The 20,510-nt window shown below is 35.1% G+C and overlaps 1 protein-coding gene across 5 annotated transcripts in view; it reads right to left on the bottom strand.

The window, feature by feature from the left end:
- The window catches only part of CUNH3orf67 (chromosome unknown C3orf67 homolog), a 213,627-nt gene extending 193,540 nt beyond the window's left edge, over nt 1-20,087 (bottom strand). For all 5 annotated transcript variants that reach the window (XM_023537616.1, XM_011371753.2, XM_011371756.2 and 2 more), the window contains exons 1-4: nt 19,679-20,087; nt 17,272-17,361; nt 14,841-14,934; nt 7,660-7,732 (exon numbers count right to left, since the gene is read on the bottom strand). In XM_023537616.1, coding sequence (XP_023393384.1) covers nt 7,660-7,732; nt 14,841-14,934; nt 17,272-17,361; nt 19,679-19,699 — 278 coding nt within the window. In that variant the 5' untranslated portion in view covers nt 19,700-20,087. The remainder of the gene's footprint in view (nt 1-7,659; nt 7,733-14,840; nt 14,935-17,271; nt 17,362-19,678) is intronic.
- Nucleotides 20,088-20,510: the final 423 nt, after the last annotated feature.

Raw genomic sequence — 20,510 nt, 5'->3', positions numbered from 1 at the left:
GAATGCTAGAGATACCAGCCCTCCCCATAGAGGGCTTCCCCTTGTATTTATTACTGGACAACTTAAATGACTGCATAAAGTTCCATGATATATTTTAATTGCCAACTACGAATTTTTCCTTCATATTAAATAGTCCTATAGTGCTCTATTAATGAAAATGTCCTAATTATAAATTTTATATTGGGGACTATATAGGTCCTATAACATACAAACTATATTCTATTTTTAGATGTTTAAAATTATTTTTATTTTGAATAATTAAAATAATTAACTGCCAGAATAAAAACAAAATACAGTGAGAGAGAAGGAGAACTAAACTAGAGGAAACATTTCTTCTGACAATAAAAAGTGAGTTACATATCATGGCATCAAAAAAAAAAAAAAAAAAAAATCCTCCCAACCTTGCCATAGCAAAGGAGAAGGAGCATTTGGAAGATCTGTAATTTTCTGTGAGTCATCTTCAATCATCCCTGTTAGGAAAAAAATGGACGGTGGAAAACAACAAAGTCCTGTTTCTTATACTCTAAATCATTGGAAGTCTACCTGCTTTATTTATTTTTCCCAGGTCTTGTTTCTTCAGTAAAATGGCCTGGTCACCTTTCACTACTGAGACTCTGATGCCAATAGTTCCTACAGTTGTCTTTTAAATAAATTGCTAGCATCCATATCCAAATATGGGAGTCATTTCTCTTTTCCTATTTATGTTGATTACTTCCTTCCAGATAGAGAATCTGCATGAGCCAAAAGTGAAGCAAGCTCCCAAGGAAAAGCTGCTTTTCCACCTCTCTTAAGGGATGAGTACCATGAACATTTCACAAGGAAAAGAGACAAGCTCAACTTGTCTCAAAATGTTCAGAAGAACAATTTAAAAATTAAATATCCCTGAACTCTTATTTATATTTAGAGATGTAAAAATTATAAATTAATATTTACTATATAGTTCTTTTCCTTTATATAATTTAATCCTCATAATTACCAAATAGGTATAAATGTCATCCCCATTGTACAGATGAGGCTGTGACACACAAAGAATTCTAGAACTTTCCCTGGGTCATCAAGCTAACACATGGCAGAGCCAGCGACTCCCAGGATTATAATTCAAGCCATCACAGGACCCTGACTTGTGCCCTGATGATGAATATGGCAATTATTTAACTAAACAGTACTTAAAAAATTTATGGTCTTTTATTATAATTTTACAGAGTAAGAACACTTCCAAATATTTCCATATGTGTAATTTTTTTTTGCTAGTATTTTATTTTAGCTTTCACCATGTATCTAGGTTATCTAAAGAGTATTTTTAAAATAATTTAGAAAAGAAAAATAAGCCAAACTAAGAACAAGGAAGAAAAGATTTCTCCAAAAACATTTATTTAGTAGACAAAGAATATGGCATCTGATTTATATACCTACCACATGTCAACTAAAACTTCCACAGAAAACCTATTTTAAGGCATGCAAATTTAATATATTATGAAAGTCAGTATGCAAAGCATTTTAAAGTGCTTTTTACTAATGCATGTAACAAAATATACTGATTATGCAAGTACATTTAATTGGATATAATTAAAATAATGAGATTTAAATACTGATGATTTTAAAAAGAAAAAATAGAAGTTGGAATTAGCCATGAGATGCATTCAAAATGCTAATGAAACCTGCAATGTTGTTTCTAGTTTAGTATACAATACTTCTACTTTGAAAAAGTGCAACTGCTGGCCACTTTGGCTTAGTTCTAAACATATAGTTTAAAAAGGTATTCACTCAGTGACATAAATGATTTCATTAGATAATATAATACTTTACACGTAGATAACAACTTTTTTACAAATAACTTAAGAGCCACATAACAACCACTATTTTCTCTAAAGGAAGGCATCAAAATGACTAAAAAGAAAGTAAATTTTCCACAGGAAAAATTGTGCTTGGTTATATGGACACAATCTCAAAACCTCTCACCAATGTCATTTTGACCTGAAGGTATCAAATTTAGGTATTTTCTCAACTCTGATAGCTTCAAAATGGCTGAAGGAGACAAATAACACATGAAAGAACAAGTCTACAGCTGTTCATATTCATTTTCCTTGATTTAAGATTTCAAAGGAGTTTACTGTCTCTAATGTCACTAAAGAAGAGATCGTAGAAGCAAAATTCAATAGGGTAGAAACCTGAAACTTCTATTAAATTTTACTTCTGGCCTCTGTCTAGCTCACTAGTAACAATATAGAAAAGGTGATGTAAGAATAACCTTGACTAAATTACCTTGACACTAAAGCTTAGTTTTGTAGAATGGGTATGTTTCAATTTTCCATTTTACATAAATAGTAAAAAAAAAAAAAAAAGCTCTCAGATCCACATGGACCTAAACCTCCTAAAATGTCTTAGAAAAATATCCAGTATGACCAATTAACTCTGGTAATTAAAATAAAAGTAAAAAGGTCACATTACCATTTACTAAAGAGGCAACTGAGACAGAATTTAAGTGTCTGGCCCAAAGGCATACAACTAAGGACAGAGCAAAAGGATGAAATAAAAGCTGTGGAATGAGCATCATAAATAGATTGAATTCTAGGTTAAAATCATTAAACTCTATTCGTGCTTCAAATTTAGACTGTCACAAAGGATCAGTTAAAATATATAAGGACTAGGGATGCTTTTAGGAGTCTCTCTTTTTTTAAGAATTCACCTTATTAGATTTCAAATGCAAGTAGTACTCCAAATAGTTAAGGGCTCAAAATGTGAAATCTTCTGGTAATAATATGCCATAGGCTCTGTAGTCTAAGAATCCGGACCTCTCCAAATAACACATGATGCGCACCACCAGCTTTCATAGTGTTTTCATCCCCTATATTGAAAAAGCACTGATTGAGCTGAGTGAAAAGAAGAAAAATGTCAATTCTCTAAAGGCATTAACATTACAAAATCTCTTGCAGAATTCATCCAGATAAGGACAAAATCAGGAAAAAGGAATTAATGAAAATCAGCAATATTCAGTAAACTAAATACAATTCCTGTCAAAAATTATAATAGTCCAAAGTGATCTAGTGTGATTAGCAGCATCAGATATAGTGAAATGGATTTCTATTTCAAGATGCAGTTGGTTCTTTTCCAAGAGCTTTGGTTCACAGTGTTCCTCCCGTGTACCAGATGTCTGCCCCCAGGCTCCGAAACACCTAACTACCCACACAGGGGAGCTGCTGGCTTCCCACAGCCATGATGATGCAGTACAGATGAGACCACAAAATAAAAGAATTCTTTAAAATCTGTTGTTTATCGAATCACTTAACCTGAGGTCAAACAATGAGACACAGGTACACTAAAATGAAAACTGCAACTAATACTAAGACATAAGCAAGTCATAACGCAGGGTTTATTTGTAAAAAGCAAGGGAGGGGATTTTCTTTTGTGTGTTGACACCGAAAGAAATATGAGAGAATTCCATTACTGTATTGTTAGAAATACTATATGTTAGTACAGTAAATATTCCTTTTGCTCTACATGCAAAATTTAATGTGTCTGGATAACTGCTGGTCAGGTTATAAAGTTCTGAAGGCATCTTACCCATAGGTGCAGGGTTCAGAATGATATAATTTTTAGATGTTAAAAAAAAGGCCTAGGTATAGATCAAAATAATAAATACAGAAGAAGTAAAGTTATTTCTTAGATCTGATTTTTCAAAAAGAAGTATGAGTGTTGTCACATTTGAGATGTAAAATACTAAAACAAAAAGATTTGGGTAAAAATCTTCCTGTAACTCTCAAATATTTATCTCTCGAGAGGGTAAAGACAGAAACAGGAACATCTCAGAAAGAAAGACTTTTCCTTCGTAACTATAATGGTAACACTTTTATGGGAAGCCCCTAAGAAAGGTGCAGAAGGCTTAGCACTTTCATCTTGTACCAAGATTCAAATCAAATATCCCCACTATATATGTATCTATGTGTAGTTAGATAGAAAAATAACAATATTTACAAGTATGGCCACATGGCATGGTGGTGCAGAGCACAGGTTCTAGATTTAGACCACAAGTTTGAATCCTGGCTCTAAGAGTTAGCAGGACTGCAATCACTGGCAAATTCCTTAACCTTTCTGGACTTCAGTTTCCTCAATGGTAAAACAGGCAATAATTATGATTACCATACTTGTTTCAAGGATTAATTGAGCTAAAACAAAGTGTTTAGATCAATGTCGGTATACAGTAAGTGCTTAGTAAATGTTAGCATTATACTTTATGTTAATTTTCTCATTGAATTCTTATGACACACCTGTAAGACAGGTATTACCATTCTCATCCCATATGTGAGGTGAGTTAGGTAATTTTGCCCAAAGTGCCACAGAGGTAAAAACAGGATTTGACACTGGATCTGTCCAGTTCTAAGCCTATGCACTTACTTCTACGTTATACTTGACATGTTCCCCATAGATCTTGCTCTTATGTCATCAAAACATTTATCAAGATGTATTTATTGATCTTTCACCCCAGGGTAAATTATATGAGAACAGAGGCTATGTCTTGTTTATTCATTTCAGTTCATTAGTCTACTCCTGCCCATTCATCTGGATCTCAGAGCTTTTGTTCCTGGCATTGTTAGGTGCTGGGATACTATGCTGGGTAGACAAAAAGGGTTCCTGTCCTCGTGGAAGTCAAAGTCTACCCCAAAAGACAGGTGATCAAGTAAATATATAATTATAAACTGGTATCGTTGTAATGAAGGAAAAGAGCACATTATAAAAGAGCATCTGAAACTCATTTAGTTGAGGGAAATCAAAGAAGGCCTCTCTGAAGAAGGGACACAAGCTACGATGAGAAAGCTGAGTAGGAGTTGGTAAGGCAAAGAAATGGGGGTATAAACCACTTGTGCATAGAAACCTAGGAAGAGACCTTACCTGGTATGTGAGGAAAGGAAAGACTATATGGCTGGAAAGGAGCCAGTGTGGCTGACAAATGGTGAGCACAGGGCAGAATGGTATGAGAAGAGATGGGAGAGGTGAGAGACCAGAGCGCATAGGAGAATCAAGGATTTGGGAGTTTACCTTCGTTTGGTACAATGGTAATTTCAGTTGCTTTTTTTAGAAAGATCACTCTAGCTGCAATGTGGAGGCTAGATCAGAAAAGGACAAGAAAGAATCTGGTAAGTCCACTGGGAGGCTCTAAGGAAAATGTGATGTTGGTGGTTTGGGACTAAGACAGTAGCAATGATGGTAAGAAGTGTACGGATTCAAGGTATATTGACTCTTCCATTCCTAATAATAATAGGAATTCAATAATTTGTTGACTTCCTGAATGAGTGATTCTTTAGTCAGCTGTTATTGGTTCCAAGGCACCCACTAACCCACAGATATATGATCTCCCTCTGAGCAGTATAACCATCCAATGGATATGAGAGACACAGGAAGATGTTGAAGAAAGTATTATTAAATTCATAAACCAGCTGGCAGACTCCACTTAGGAAAACCTCTTGATGTGTGAACATATCTTTGGAAAATAAAATGCCTTTTCCACTCTGACAATGGAAAATTTCAGAAGCCAGATATCTTTCTGTGTGACTTTTCAAGCTTGTGAGAGAAATGTAATATTTCAAATAGCCTGAAGTTATGCTGTTAGATACATAGTAAAACACTAAGAGTAGTGAAAGAAAGCCGTTTTATTTAAGAAAAAGGAAAAAGAGCCATAGTTAGAAAGACAACCTATATTTGTTATTCTACTTTCTTCCTTGTAAAAACACGGTCTCTATTATTACTTCCTAAAACAGCAAAATATTTTAATTATCTATTAGCAATAAATTCAAATGCAGAGTTAATATATTTTCTTATAATCTGATAAATCCACATGTCAGGACAGAGAATGTCTTTTGTCTATAAAATATAATTTTGACTTTTTGTCTAAAGATATTTATCTTGCTAAAACTATAAAACTAAAACCATTTGGAAAATCCAAATGTTTGTCCATGTGGATATGAGAACAAGAGAAGCTATGATTACAGTTAACTGAATTCAAAATCTAACCATTAATTCCATCACTCCTGAAAATACTTTCCCATCCTTAGATAGGCCAACAGCATCAATAGCAGGGTAACAAAGGAGTAGTCAGGCTTACTTATAACAGCTGCTCTCTTGCTAAGATTAAGTTAAACCTAAGATATCTATCAATTTCTCAGTAATTAAAGCTTTAATTATCATTAAATTAGTTAAAACAGTATATTGCTTAGGCTAGAGTGAAAAACTCAGTGTCTGGGGACACAAATAAAGCTTAATTTTGCATAGAAAAAGAATGCTCATCAGCAAAAGGTTCAGCCAAGCGTCTTACACAGCTTTGATCAAAAGGCAACCCACTGGCACCCCCATCACTGCTTCTGAAGAATCTCAAGGTATAAGTGGTAGAGATCAGGAGACTAAGAGAGGCTGAACTGGATTTCTATGTAGGGAACTTAACAAGCTTAAAAATAAAATATAATTCGCCTTCCTCCATTTGGTAGGAAACCATTTCCCTTACATTGAAAATAAAGTTTTATATAGTACTCTCTGTACATTTGAATGTCTTTAGAGTCTTGAAAATGCATTTTCTGCAGAACCAGAAAAAGATACACGACAGCATCAAATAATATTTTGGTCCTATTACTATAAGGACTATTTTAAAGAATCTTGGTGACCAAGGCTGCCAATAATAGGAAATCTTAGAAGTTTGCTGAGGTTTAAAGTTGAACAAAACAAAGGTATAAATTGTTCCCTTTATGCTTTATTGCTCAAGAAAACAAGATAGTACATTATTAAAATTTATGTTTTACCAACATATGTACAAATTGTTAATATTCTAGTTCAAATACACAGATAAATGAATAAATTTAAATAATATAACAAATTTATGTTATTTCCATTTTATGAATGAAGCTCTTCCTTTCTTTCAGTTTATATCATTGTAACTAGTACAAAATTACTTTCATTGATAGGGAGTCATTTATGTCAGCAGGGAAAATAAGAACATAAGCTTAACCCTGCCTGGACAGCTATTAATTACAAAGAAAAATTAGAAAATAGCATACCTTAATGTAATGTTGTAGCGAAAGTATATATATTTGTTAATTAAATCTTAAACAATATTCAATTCTATATGAGTGTAAAAATCAAATGTCTCCATTCTCAGAATCATCTCAGACAACAAATAGTATAACTGAGTAAAAGTTGTATATTCTCATTATTGCTAATCAATCTGTTCATTTAAAACAAATATATTCTAAGCCATCTATATAAACAGAAAGGACCAATATTTCTAAACTAAACAACATTAAAATGAGGTATTTCAACCAATTTTAAACCAAATATAGTTTTGAATAGCAGATAGTACAAAACATAACATCACCCCTCATTTGAACCAATATCTCAAAGTTTTGGATTATTTATTTCTTTAAGCTATGGGCTGTTTACTGCAAAATTCACAACCCTTTGATATTTTCTTAAACAGATGAAATTTGCTTCCTTCCTGTAGACTACAGTGATATCTAAGAAATACGATTCAATTAGTTTAATTACTTCATGTCAAATTGGTAAGTCATTGCTCTTTAATGCAAAAACTGCCACTCATAATTAATAATGTTCATATTGCTTCAATTGATCAAACGTATAATTCACATAAACCATTGAAAGAAGTTCTATATATCTTACAGCAATTCAGTGGAGAAGTCTTGTCCCAGGGGTACGTAAATCTGAAGTACAAGAAACCTCTGGATCAGTCCAACTAGAATAAGAGGGGGAAAATATGCATTCATATGTCCAAACCATTTATATGTGCATATAAAAAAAGACAATCACATACCATTGACAAGCTTAAGCTGTTAGCATTTCAAAAATATACAGAACTGTAATAGCACTACCATGAGTTATAACCTCATTATAAAAGCAAAAAATTGATGAAAATCAAATCAAACTCTAACAATAAATGTTGCCTTTTAAAATCCCATCTGTGGGCTTGGTAAAATTTTTATAAAAATTTAAAAAATTTTTTATTTACTATTTTTATTAGGTTGTGAGAAAACGTACACATAGAACTGCATTCAATAGAGACACATAAAATTGAACTACTGATTCCCATCAAGGAGGCCATAAAAGCATGTGGCAATTCTTTTTATTCACTGACAGTTTTAACTATACTAAACAACTTAATAAAAAAAACTCAACAGATCAAGAAAAACAATTCTAATTATAACAACTACAACTGAAGGTTTCATGAGCCATATCTAGTTTATATGGTTTTAAGTACGGTGTCCACATTGAGACGGATGGAGGAACATATTTTCATTTATACTACCTTTTGCTAATTTAACACACTTTCAATTAAGTTAATGCTCACATATTAAGAACTAATAATTTTTATTCTCCATCACCAGTTTCATCTGGATTAAAAATATTTGGAGAAAAACCAATCCCTATGGCACTTTTGATAGGTGAAGTCTACAAATGCTTCAAAAATAGATTTTGTATTACTTCTTCAGACCCATTTACTTAATCCCTTTCCTCCAAGGTTTTAGAATTTTGCTTGATCTCTCAATTATGATGTTCTTAATAGATGTTTTAGTATCATTTCCTCCCAAAACATGCTTTTTTCAGAAACTTTTTTCCTGACATAGGACTTTGGGTAGGAAATAGAGATGTCCTGATTTATCTATGAACCTCTCCTATAATTATAATAGTATAAGCCAACACATGGATAAAAGAAAGCAACTGGTCTAAAATGCATGTTATTTTCTATTTATTCCAACTTAGCAAGTTTAATAAATTTAAGTATTTTAAAGTAATAATACATGTTTGAATAGTCTACATGAAGACCTTCTGATTTATAATTTCTTTGGTAAACTTTCACAACATTCTTGAATGAGTTAAACAGCTCCTATACTATACCTGAAATTTAGATTCTAAACAATAAACATATTTGATCAAATATGCTTAATATTTTTAAATAAAACATACAAGAATAACTTTTGCTTGAAGCACTAAGCTTATAAACTGCTCCAGAGAGCAATATAATGAAAATAGAGAATAACAGGCTCTGACCTTAGAAAAGTCTCTAGGAATCAGATTCTACCACATTTATGGAAAAAGCCAGTGAGTCAATCAGGGTCTTGTACTACAAAACCAAAGTAAGGTACCAAAATGAGGCCAACTTAAATAAACCATTGCTAATCTCTCTCTTGCATCTTTCATTAATTGGTCCCATAGTATTTTTCCATTATACAATGACCTCTGTAAATAGAGCCGAGAGAGCACTAGGATAAATAAAATCAGTTTACAAAAGGTCCCTAATTTATGTCACAAATCTCACTGAATCAGTACTGTTCTGTTTGAACACAGAGAGCTACATATATAGGGCATTTTTGTATGAACATTTTTAGATATGAAAGACATTTGCCCTCAAAAAAGAAACCTTTATAATTTAACCTTCTCACATAAAGAAGCCCTGGTTTCCAAAAGGCTTCATTTCTAAGATTAAAAGAAGTATGACAATACCATATGGAGATAACTTGACAAAGAAAAAAGTACTTTAATAACTTTTGACATACACTGATCCTGTGTGTCAGAAAAGCTAAATAAACTCTATAGAAATATTTTTCCAGTGGCCTAGCCAATTTAAACTGACTCTTCATGTCTACATTATATTTAAAATCACTGTAAGTACTGCTGAATGTGGAACTACTGTAAGTCAAAAAATGCCCACTGAATTCATAAAATTCATAAATGGTATTTTTACTGAAATATGCAGGTTTCTGCAGTTTTATAATCTGCAGAAACAAACTTCTGCCTGAGACAAACTACCTTCATTTTTAAGGGGTCTGATCCTTTTTATTTTTTGAATATTTTAAAACATATTTAACTGGTAAAACACCATTAGATGTTTAAACAGTAGTTTTACAGTTATTTCATTACAGAAAATGATAGTTGTATACCCCACATACATTGTACAAGTGTTATATTTTCCAAAGAGTTGGGACTAGATCACAATATAGTCATCATTTACAAGTGTCCTGATAAATCATGACTGAAGTTATTTCCTGGTTCTTATTGCAGCCCTGGCACAAAGAGCACACTACAGTTCACCTTTTCCACCACAACACAGAAGACAGGAAATGGTTATGCCTTCATTATGGGTTATTCTAAATCCCTTGGGCAAAGGCCTTTTGGGCCCTTTGACTTCTCATGTGTAAACTGGCCTTTTGGGCCCTTTGACTTCTCATGTGTAAACTGGGTTCATAATTTAGATGTGCAACTCACAGGATTATTCATATAGATTAGAGTAAATCTATTATTCAATAAAGATTTACTGAGCATCTACTACATGCAAGATTCAGTGCTGAAGTTTTTATAGTGAGTAAGACAAACATGGTCTCTACTCTCTTGGACTTTATATTCTAGTTCCATGAAGAAGGCAGCCAGGGTGCTATGAAAGCAGATAATCTTACATCCTTGGAGGGAAGAGGATGACGAGTGAAGGTTTTCTTGAAGAAAAAACATTGGGATTCAGCTGGCAAGAATAGGCAAGGGTTAACTGAGCAAGGAAGATGGGGGTAGGAGAGAGGAACAAATTTTACAGGGAGAGGGAATACTCCATCATGTGGTGAAGAAGGCCATAGCAGATTAGGTGAATTTAAAGGCCTAAAGGGCAGGTAGGAGAGACAGAAGGGGAAAAGCAGCAGGAGGTAAGTCTGGCAAATAACTAGAAACTCAATCATCTGGGGCCTTGAAGGCCATGTAAAGACTATAGATTATCCTAAAATCAGTGAGAAGCCACTCATATATTCATTAATTTATTCAACAAAAATTTACTGGGTGTCGACTATATGGCAGGCACTGTTCTAGGTGAACAAAATAGACTAAATTTCTGTGGTAATGGAACTTATTTTCTGGTGATGGTGAGAAAAACAATTTAAAAAAACATACATAATGAATAAATGGTGATATGAACTATTAGAAAAAGAAGAATATGGCAAAAGGGAACAAAAGTGTGGAAAGGATCTAAAGCACAGGTCGCCATGGGCCCTCGTTGAAAAGATGGCATTTTAGTAAAGGCCTGAAGGGGAGAATGTGAACCATGTAGCTGTTTGGGAAAAACGAGCTCTAGATAGAGGGTATAGCTTGTGCACAGATGCTAAGATGATACAGTACCAGACTGTGTTTAAAAACAGCAAGAAGAGCTGTATGATTGCAGCACAGTGAATAAAGGAAAGAGTAATAGAAGATAAGGTCAGAAAGTTAAGAGGGCATCAGATACTGCTGAGTCCTAGAGATCATTGGTTTTCACTCAGACAGCAATGGAGCATTTTCAGCAGAGTAGTGCCTTACATTTAAAAATATTGCTCTAGCCTCTAAATTGACAATGGGAGGCAAGTCAGAAACAGGGGAGCCGGTTAAAAGACTACTGCAACATTCCAAGCATGAGATATGGTGGCTTGGACCAGAGTGGTAGCAATGGAAGTGGTGAAAAGTAGTAGTCAGAATCTAATTTAAATATAGAACCAACAAGATCTTCTGATAGATAAAATAAAAAGAAAAATCACACTGATTTAAGAGTTTTTGATTTGAGCAATTGCAGACAAATTGCTAACAACTGAGATGGAGCTGTCTGCAGGAGGAGGAGGAATTTCTAGGCTAAAGCTGTCAAAGTTGAAATGTCAAGTAAGCAACTGAAAATACAAGTCTGGAGTTTGGGAGAGAAGTCTGAGTTGGACATATAAGCTAGAGTATGACAGAGATGGTATTTAAAGCCAAGAGACTAGAGCTGATAACCAAGGGAGTAAACATAGACAGAGGTCAAGAACGAAGTTGAGCTGAGGAGAAGAGGAAGAACTATGAAAGGAAACTAAGAAGGAAAATCAGTGAAATAAAAAGAAATCTAGGAGTGTGGGCATCCTGGAAGATGAATGAAGAAATATCAAGGAGGAGGGTGTTAACCTTGTGAAATGCTGATATGTCAAGCAAGATGAGGGCGGAGAACTGGCCACTGAATTCGGGAATACAGAGATGACTAGTGACTTTGACAATAGCACTATCAGTAGAGTGGTGAGGTCGAAGCTGAAGTGGGGGAAGGGGGAGACCTGGGGGTAACCTCGTAAAGCTGACCTCATCCTCTAGAGCAGCTGAAACTTAGATCAACATAAGGCTTCAGGGATACTGATCCTGAGAGACATATAATTGGATTCAGATATCACAGACAGAGAAAAAATTGATTTCAAAGACAAGCCTCAAACAGAAAATCCCAAAGCATACCATCTAAACGATAGATGTTTACATGCAACAGAGCTGCTTTTCATACAAGCAACTCTGTATATCACGTTCCAGGCATGGATTTATTTATTTATCTGGCTAATGATTTACTCAAGTCTCACTATCAAGGCTAGCTGGTTATAATTAGAAATTATAACCTAAATTATTATAGTTTCTTAATGTGGCAAATTGAGCAAATTTATTAAAGACCAACTATATACAATACACTAAGTCAGGGGTACAATAGATGATGCAAGATTCCTGCATGAGAGAAGTGCACAATCTAATAATCAATATCACTTTCCTTTATTTGATAAGATGCTGAGTAAACAAACAAAAAAAAACCCTTTGACATATTTAGAGATGCTCAAATGTAATTCAGAAATATTACTATTTAAAGTGATAAATTTAAATAAATTACTACTTAATTTCATTACTAAACTTTCTTCATAGGTATCTAATATACTAGAAAACACATATGGGGTACCTAATGTCAAGTTTGCATAAATAAAGTGGATGTTTATTCTTAAAATAGAAATATAAAATGGGAACTGGACTAACTTTAGAAATGTTAATTGAAAGCCAATTCTCTATTCAAGGCATGCCATTTAATTTAAATTTAACCAGAACAACTTCACATAGGTCATTTTATACATGCAAAAATAACTATAAAGTTCTGTTATCAAAAATTACAAATAATTAATCTTAAAGGCGTTAGTACCAGGTAGACTATACTAACTGTTTCATTTGTTACAGTGCTGCACATGCTACAGAGAGCTAGATTAATTTTTAATTACGGGGCATTGTACAAGAAATACATTAAAGGATTATTCTGTTTCTTCCAATTAAAACTATCATCTTTTCATTTAAAAAGCAATTATAAGACATTAATTTTTTTTTATTTCTTAAAAAAAAATCTTAGATGAAAGTAGAAAAGGGGAGCTTGTCTTTAGTCAATGAGCCTTTGGTAGAGGAGAAATATTTTTCAGAGAGAACTGAGAAAGGTTACTAGAAGTGATTTGATTTTGTCAATGACATGATCATGTACTTAGATGCTGAAGACATTACATGGACTTACAGTCCAAGAAAAGAAAAAAAAAAAAGAACTCCAGTTTAGAAAAAATCATGATTCTGCAAATAAAATGTATCTATCTTACAAAGGCAATATCCTTAAAAAACATGAACCATGCATGTCTCCTGTAAGAAGAATAACCTACAGTTTCAGGCATGTTTCCCTGGGTCACCTTTGTTCACTTCATTTATAGATATACATTTTTGTGGAAATGAAAAAAACTCTTCTATTAAAAAAAAACCCAAAAACTAGGAACTATGAGGAAATCATGATTTTATAATTGTAGCAAATTAATAAAAAATTATTTTAACAATGATTATTCCTTTTCTTTGAGGTTCTGTTTTTCATTTTATTTTAGAAAGAAATACTGGCAGACCATTTTAAAATTAATCATCTTCCATCTATAATTTTTATGCCTCGGTTTATATCTCAGAAATCTAAAATATCCATGTAGTAGCTTGAAATGGTAGATAAAGCTCAGACCCTTTGGAAGTTTAGGAAATTGAATTAAAATGAGAAAATCAGGTACCAAGAACAGGCCTTTTTATAGTACCTGTTACTCAGGTAGTATTCAATAATTGTTCTCAGTGAAGAAATAAGTAAATAATGAACGTAAAAAATAACTAGCTATTTATATTTTGCTAAATTGCCTAAAATCTGTAGTTAAAACATATGACAAAGTCGATAAAAAATATGATTAAAATTTTTGAAAAATTATATTTCTTAAATTATGTGGATTTACTCAAAGCCTTATTTGGTGGCAGAGCCTTGATATTTAACCCCAGTTCTGCCAATAACTGGGCTTTTGATCCTAAATTTAGATGATTTCTCAGGGTTCCTTTTGCTTTAAAATGGTGATCCTAATTGCTGAAGTAAATAAGAATTGAAATCTACTCTTTGGGCTTTTGTTAGAACATATATTAATATCTATGTTTATTAGATATTAATATTTCTAAAGGTATGTATGTTGATATGTCACTGAATAACACCTTCTTTAGTATTTTACATAATTTTTTCTCTAATTAATTTCATAAAAATTAATTTTATGAAATTTAGGAACTTCTAAATTAATTAATTTCATAAAATTTAGGAACCCCTGAGTTTACTTTAAAGCTCACTCTTAACTACCTGATTTCTTGATAAGGAAGCAATCTCAGTATGCTCATTTATAAAAGAGCTCTTGTGAGGATTAAAGAGTTAATAAATGTGAAATTCTGAGAAAGTCATAGGCACAAAGGAAGTGCTCAATAAATACCATTACTATTATAATTAATAGCTATTAAATAATTTTCTAAATCTTCATTAAAATACTGCTAGATTTCTAGTAAGCAGTAAAGCAGAATATATATTTTTTAAAAAGTCTGGCATAAAGTTCCTTTCTAAATTAAAAAAAAAAAAAAATCCTTTCACTTCATGTCAACAATGCCAGTAAAAAGTCAAACTAAAGCCTGTGTATGAGACTTAAAAGTATAGTTTTAAGTATCAAATGTTAAGATTCAATATTAAAAATCTTACTTACGGATTTGTTTATTCTCCTTTGGTAACTGAATTTTGTTTGTTTGGCTGCTACCTTCCAGGACAAACACAAAACTTTTAACTTCTTTATCAAACTCCTATAGAACAATAATGAAAACAGTGGTAAGTGAAGCATATTTTATTTGTCTCCTATTATAAAATTAGAGCTGCAAACCCACAGGAAAAAAGTCCCAGATTCAAATGACTTAAAAGGAGGCTCAGGCCTTGATGGTATTCTTAACCCTGAGACTTACTTGCTGGGAACTGGAATAAAGAATCCACGCTAAGGCACTTGGCAAATACTCTATAATGTCAAGACACTTCCTTCAAAGAGTAAGAAGTTCTCCAAGTCTAGGGATTCCGAAGTTACTAATTTACAGTTTTCAGAGTTTATTTCCCCTTCCTCTCCTTTAATCTATGTATTTCTGTCTAATATCATAGGCTGAACATCTCTCCCTCGATAGTACAATAAATCATCTAACCTAGGTTGTATCGGTTTGGAAATTCCTTGGTTTCTGGCCATGGCTCATACAGAATTAATCATTGCCTTTTACTGAATAGTGCTCTAACTTGAAGCTCTATATCATTTACTTAAAAACAGTACAAACAAAAGTGATACAATTAAGGTAACCTAAAAAAGTAAGGTCAGAAGAACAGAAACAAAACAAAATGGAGCAAACCTGGATATCCCTCTAACGCATGAGAGTCCAATTTCCATGAGTCAAAAAGGTAATGTAAATGGTTACTTTTGTTTTTATCTTAGAGCAAATTCCAAATCTTTGAGTATAAAGACCCCTTTTACATTAAAATATTTCACAGATCCTCCCACTCTTGCTTTTTATATGTTGAGAAATGCATTTAATGGCTGCTAAGAATTAAGTAACATTTGAATGTTATTATATTCATCACAATAGCATCTCTCACATAATTGAAATGAACATACACACACTGAGTGTATTATTTATTCCATCTATACACAAATTAAAACCTTTCAACAGCTTACCAAAATCTTCAACATGGTCCATAAGCTCCTGTGTAGTCTGGTCCCTACCCAGTTTTTCAAACCTCATCTCCTGCTTTGTACTCTCCCTTCTCTCTGCATCCTAGCCTTAGCCTTCTTGCAGTTTCTTAAAAATTCTAAGCTCTCTTCTGACACAAAGACTTTGTACATGCTTTTCCCTTTGCCTGAAATGCTCTTCTCCCCACCAGCCCCATCCAGTGCCTAGTTAGCACTTAGAGATCAAATGTCATTTCCTCCGGGAAGCCTTTCTCCATGTTTCAGTTTTATCATCTATAAAATGGGCATGAAGGCTATTGTATAGATTACATAACACATGTAATATACTTAATTCTGCGCTTGACAAACAGTAAGTACTCAATGAAAAGTAGTTTTTAAAAGTTATCCATAAAACAAGGTCCCTAAAAAGGCATTTTCTCTCAACTGTACAGGAGAGAAGAGGAAAAGATAGGGGTGGATATAGGAGTGACAGTGAGCTGAGGTAGTTTCTACCTGATGGCATTGGTATTCCCTGTGAAATGGGGCTTGAAGTCTTCTGGTGAGTGAGTGAGGAGGGTCTGTCTGATACAGGTGGGGCAAGGGGTAGGAAGTTGGTGGTTGAAAACCTCAAGATAATGGAGAATTATTTTAGATACCACGAGAACATAGGTTGAATTTAAAGTATTAGCAATCTGAGAAGCTATAGATGTTTTCTCCAAAGGTACTGATATGCCCAGATACAGGCACATAAAAGATAACTAGAGATTCAAGAAGGGTTGGCATTTGTTAGGCTGGCATGGTGAAACAACAAGGAGCAAGGACATTCAAGGTCTTGACCAGGAAGTAACTGAAATTATGGACTATGGATTCTGGGCTAGAGAGAAGTAAAGACAGAGAAAATAGACAAATAAATAAATCTAAACACAGGGGAAACTAGAATGGCCAATGGACTAAGGGTCTTAATTAGGTTGAAGAACAAATGTATTGAGTGACTGGACAAGCAGCCTTAAGAACTAAAGATGGGGTGGGAGAGGGATGTCTCAATGTCTCACTTAGTAATTTCAGAGGCTCTACAGTTTGTAGTGATAAAGTACAGGGTGTGACAGGGGAACGGGTGCTAGAGTAAAAGAGGTCATCAGAGATGAAGAAATCAAGAAACTGAGAAGCCAAGAGTATGGAGAGATTTTCCTCATAGATCCTTAAGCCACTTAAGACAGCAGCAGGACTTGGTATAGAGAGAAAGGCTATGAACCACATGCCAAAGTCTTAAACAAGTGAGGAGTGGTGTCTGGGAGGACTGCAGCCACCAATGTCATGAAAGGATGTGGGAGTGAATGAACATGAAAACCAGTTCTGAAATCTGATCAAGCCCTTTTTGTTAGAATCGTCACTCTCATTTCTTTCCAGGATTTAGGTGGCTCTAATTTCTAACACTTACTTTCCAAATCACCGATGGACTGCCAAGAATCTTCCATTTTGCTCCAGGATTTTTTCCCTGAGCACTAAAGATTTCAACAAATGCACCTCCCTAGAAAATGAAAAAATGAAATATTTATATTAAAGTGAAAGACAATGCTGAGGAGAAAATACTACCCACCACATAATATATAACCACTGTTCCAGGCATCTGTCAGTTTCTGGGAGGAAACATTATCCCTGTTATTGCTCTTACTTTATACCTTGATTATATCTAAGCCACAGCAGTTCTGATTTGGGTCACCTTGATTGATGATTTAAGGAATTTTTTTAATGCATGATAAACATTAAATTGTGCCACACAAACATTAGTCTCTCAATGTGAAGTTCGTTTATCTCATATGTGTAGATCATGCTTATAAAACATTCTATTTAATCCAGACTATATTCTGATAATTATCTCTGGCTACAAGCTTTTTAGTCATACTGACCCAAGCTCCAATACCAGCTTTGCCATTTATTAACTATCTGACCTTGGAGTTACTTAACGTCTTGATTCTTCATCTGTAAAATGGGTTGTTGAATTACACAAGATAGTAAACATAAAACATCAAGCACAATACCTTGCAAATATCAAGAGATCAATATGGCCAGTAATGATTATTTTTTAAAAAGGGCAAATAGTTTAATACTGGTCAAAAAAATGTTTGAGAGGGAGTGAAGGAGACAATGATTCTTATTTTGAGCATTCCTAAGAGTTTTTTTTATATATTTAATATAAATTAATTTGAAGATCTATGAAATCTGTGCAAGAAAAACCGAGAATCATATCTACAGATATGCTATGTGTTCCCTATTATAACCCTGAGGAGAACATGGAGGGACATACTTACGTAAAAACACTAATGCATAAGCTTTCATTATAAAGGAAAGTAATTAAACAAGATGATTATATCTGAGGAAGAATTTTTTGCAATAAATTGAGAATCTGAAATAAAAACTAAATATAGTTTTTCTTTTATGGTCTGTTTGAATTATAACCAGCACATGAGCAAATCTGATTTTGTAAAGAATTTCCAGGTTTTAATTTTTCTCAATAATATAAAGATACTTTTGCTTCTGAGTTTTAACACATAATCACTAAAAGTTAAGATATTTCATTTCCTCCTCCTTAGGTAGTATTATGTACAAACTGTGTATGGGACAGAATTATAACTGCTAGGGTGAGATCATATTTCACTAAGAATTTTAAATTTAAGGCAGTTTTTTTTTTGTTTGTTTTGTTTTTAAGAAAAATCCTTATACCTGGTGAGATAGAAAATTGGCCCTCCCCTTTTCCTTCTGCTTTCTCCTGTTTTCGAAGTTTCCCACAGTAGGCGCATGCTTTTTTAAAACAATATATTTTATCTATACTGAGAGAAACACTCTAAAATTGTTCTAACAATTGGAATAGAAGAAAGAAGTGCAGAATACTCTCAGGGAACTCAGGAGAAGTCAGGTAGTGTTTCGTGGTGAAAAGGCAGAAGCAACAGAGTTGGAGACGAACGGGGGACTGCACAGGGACAGCACAGGGATGGCACAGGGATGAATTGTTCATCCTAACAGAACTAGGGATGCAAAACTGATTGTAACTTAAGGTAGAGGTGGGGAGGGCGGTGGGCAGGAGACTAGGGTAAAGGAAACGTAAGGAAATGACCAGCGAGGTGAGGAAAGCAGGTCATGCATGAAGACACTCTAGGATAGTAAGGTGACTGAGGAAGACCCAGAATCCGTTTCCTCCTGTGATCTTTGGATCTATGTAACTGCGGGAAGCAGTTACATAGATAAATAAACTAGCCTCATCTATAGGGATTGATTCACTAGATCTGGGGTGAGAGTCAGGAAATCTGCATTTTTTTACGAGTACCCCCAAGTGATCCTAATATACTCCAGTGTTGGAGAATCGCTGACGCCCCAGTTTTGGGGGGAAAAAAATAGCATATAGTCAAAGAGCTTTTTTTTCCTTCTTGGTTTAACCCATTCATGCATTCACTCTCTTCTACATACATAGCTTCTACATACATACCAGTGTACCTCGGCAGTGAGTACCCAAGGCGCTTGCTAAAACTTGATTTATGGGCCCTGCCCTTAAGATTCTGATTCAGGAGTCTGGGGTTTAAGATCTGCATTTCAATTAGAATCTCAGGCAATCCATACGCCTTCAGAAGCACTGGGTTGGAGACTGAAGAAAGTAAAATCATCTGCCCAGACGTTAGTTTCTTTCACTTTTCTTTTTTGGGTCAAGACCACTCGACCATTAATTCCCTCTTACCCCGAATAAAAGATCGTATCATGGGGTTATGGGGGAAGCTTTGTCCTCACCCCGAACACGAGCTACGTTACCCAGGAGAAGAAAGCTATAGACAGGTTGGAGAGCCGTTTCGGGTTACCTGGTACTCATTTTTGAACATTCCCGCAGGGGGCCCGGGGCTTAGGGGGCACGGAGTACAGGGCTTCCAGCGAGTAGAGTGACCCTGACGGCTGGAAATCGGCGGGCAGGAATCTAAGGGCCCCACCGGCAGGGAAGGGCTTCGTGCTCGGTCAGGCTCTTCTCAGCCCCAGGTCAACTCCACCTCGGGAGCCCGACCTGCAACATCTCGGCTCCGCCTCCAGGGTGCCCGAGAGTGGGAGGGCGCAGCTGCCTGGGCGGGCTCCAGGCGGACTCTGGAGAATGATTGTGAGCGTAACCTATGTGACGGGGTGCCCAGCCGCGGTGGCACCTACAACCGCCCGCTCGCCCAGGAAAGGCGAGCGTGCTCCCGCTGCCGCACGGCCCTGCACCGCCCCAGAATCCGTTCGGAAAAGGGCGGGGCTGAGCGGCGACAACATTCCGGCTGCGCCCATTGGCTCTCACGAGGCGCCAACGGGCACGTGAGGCTACGTGGTGACGTCGCGTTACTCAGGCAACTTAGGGAGTCTCCGAGAGACAGTGGACCGCCCAATCTGTGAGGCGCGCTCTCCTATGACGCGCGCTCTCCTTAGGCCTGACCTGTGTCAGCGAAAAAGTTTAAACTTTGCCTGGTTTAAGAGTTACCACAGGTGCTGGACCCTTCTAAAAAACCTGTCACCTCAACTTGTTCTCTCTTCGTTGTAAATACTGACAACTGGTAGGTTGCTGAAGGAATGAGTCATGGAATTGTGTGGCCTTTGGTTAGAAGGTTCCCATACTTGGCTTCTTTGAGGCCGTAATAGGGTCTGTGAGGCCCTTGCATTGTTTTAGAA

Source organism: Pteropus vampyrus, unplaced genomic scaffold (assembly GCF_000151845.1).
Source record: "Pteropus vampyrus isolate Shadow unplaced genomic scaffold, Pvam_2.0 Scaffold195, whole genome shotgun sequence".
Lineage (NCBI taxonomy): Eukaryota > Metazoa > Chordata > Mammalia > Chiroptera > Pteropodidae > Pteropus > Pteropus vampyrus.
The sequence above is the reverse complement of the archived record's forward strand: the minus strand, read 5'-3'. Positions and strand labels throughout refer to the sequence as shown.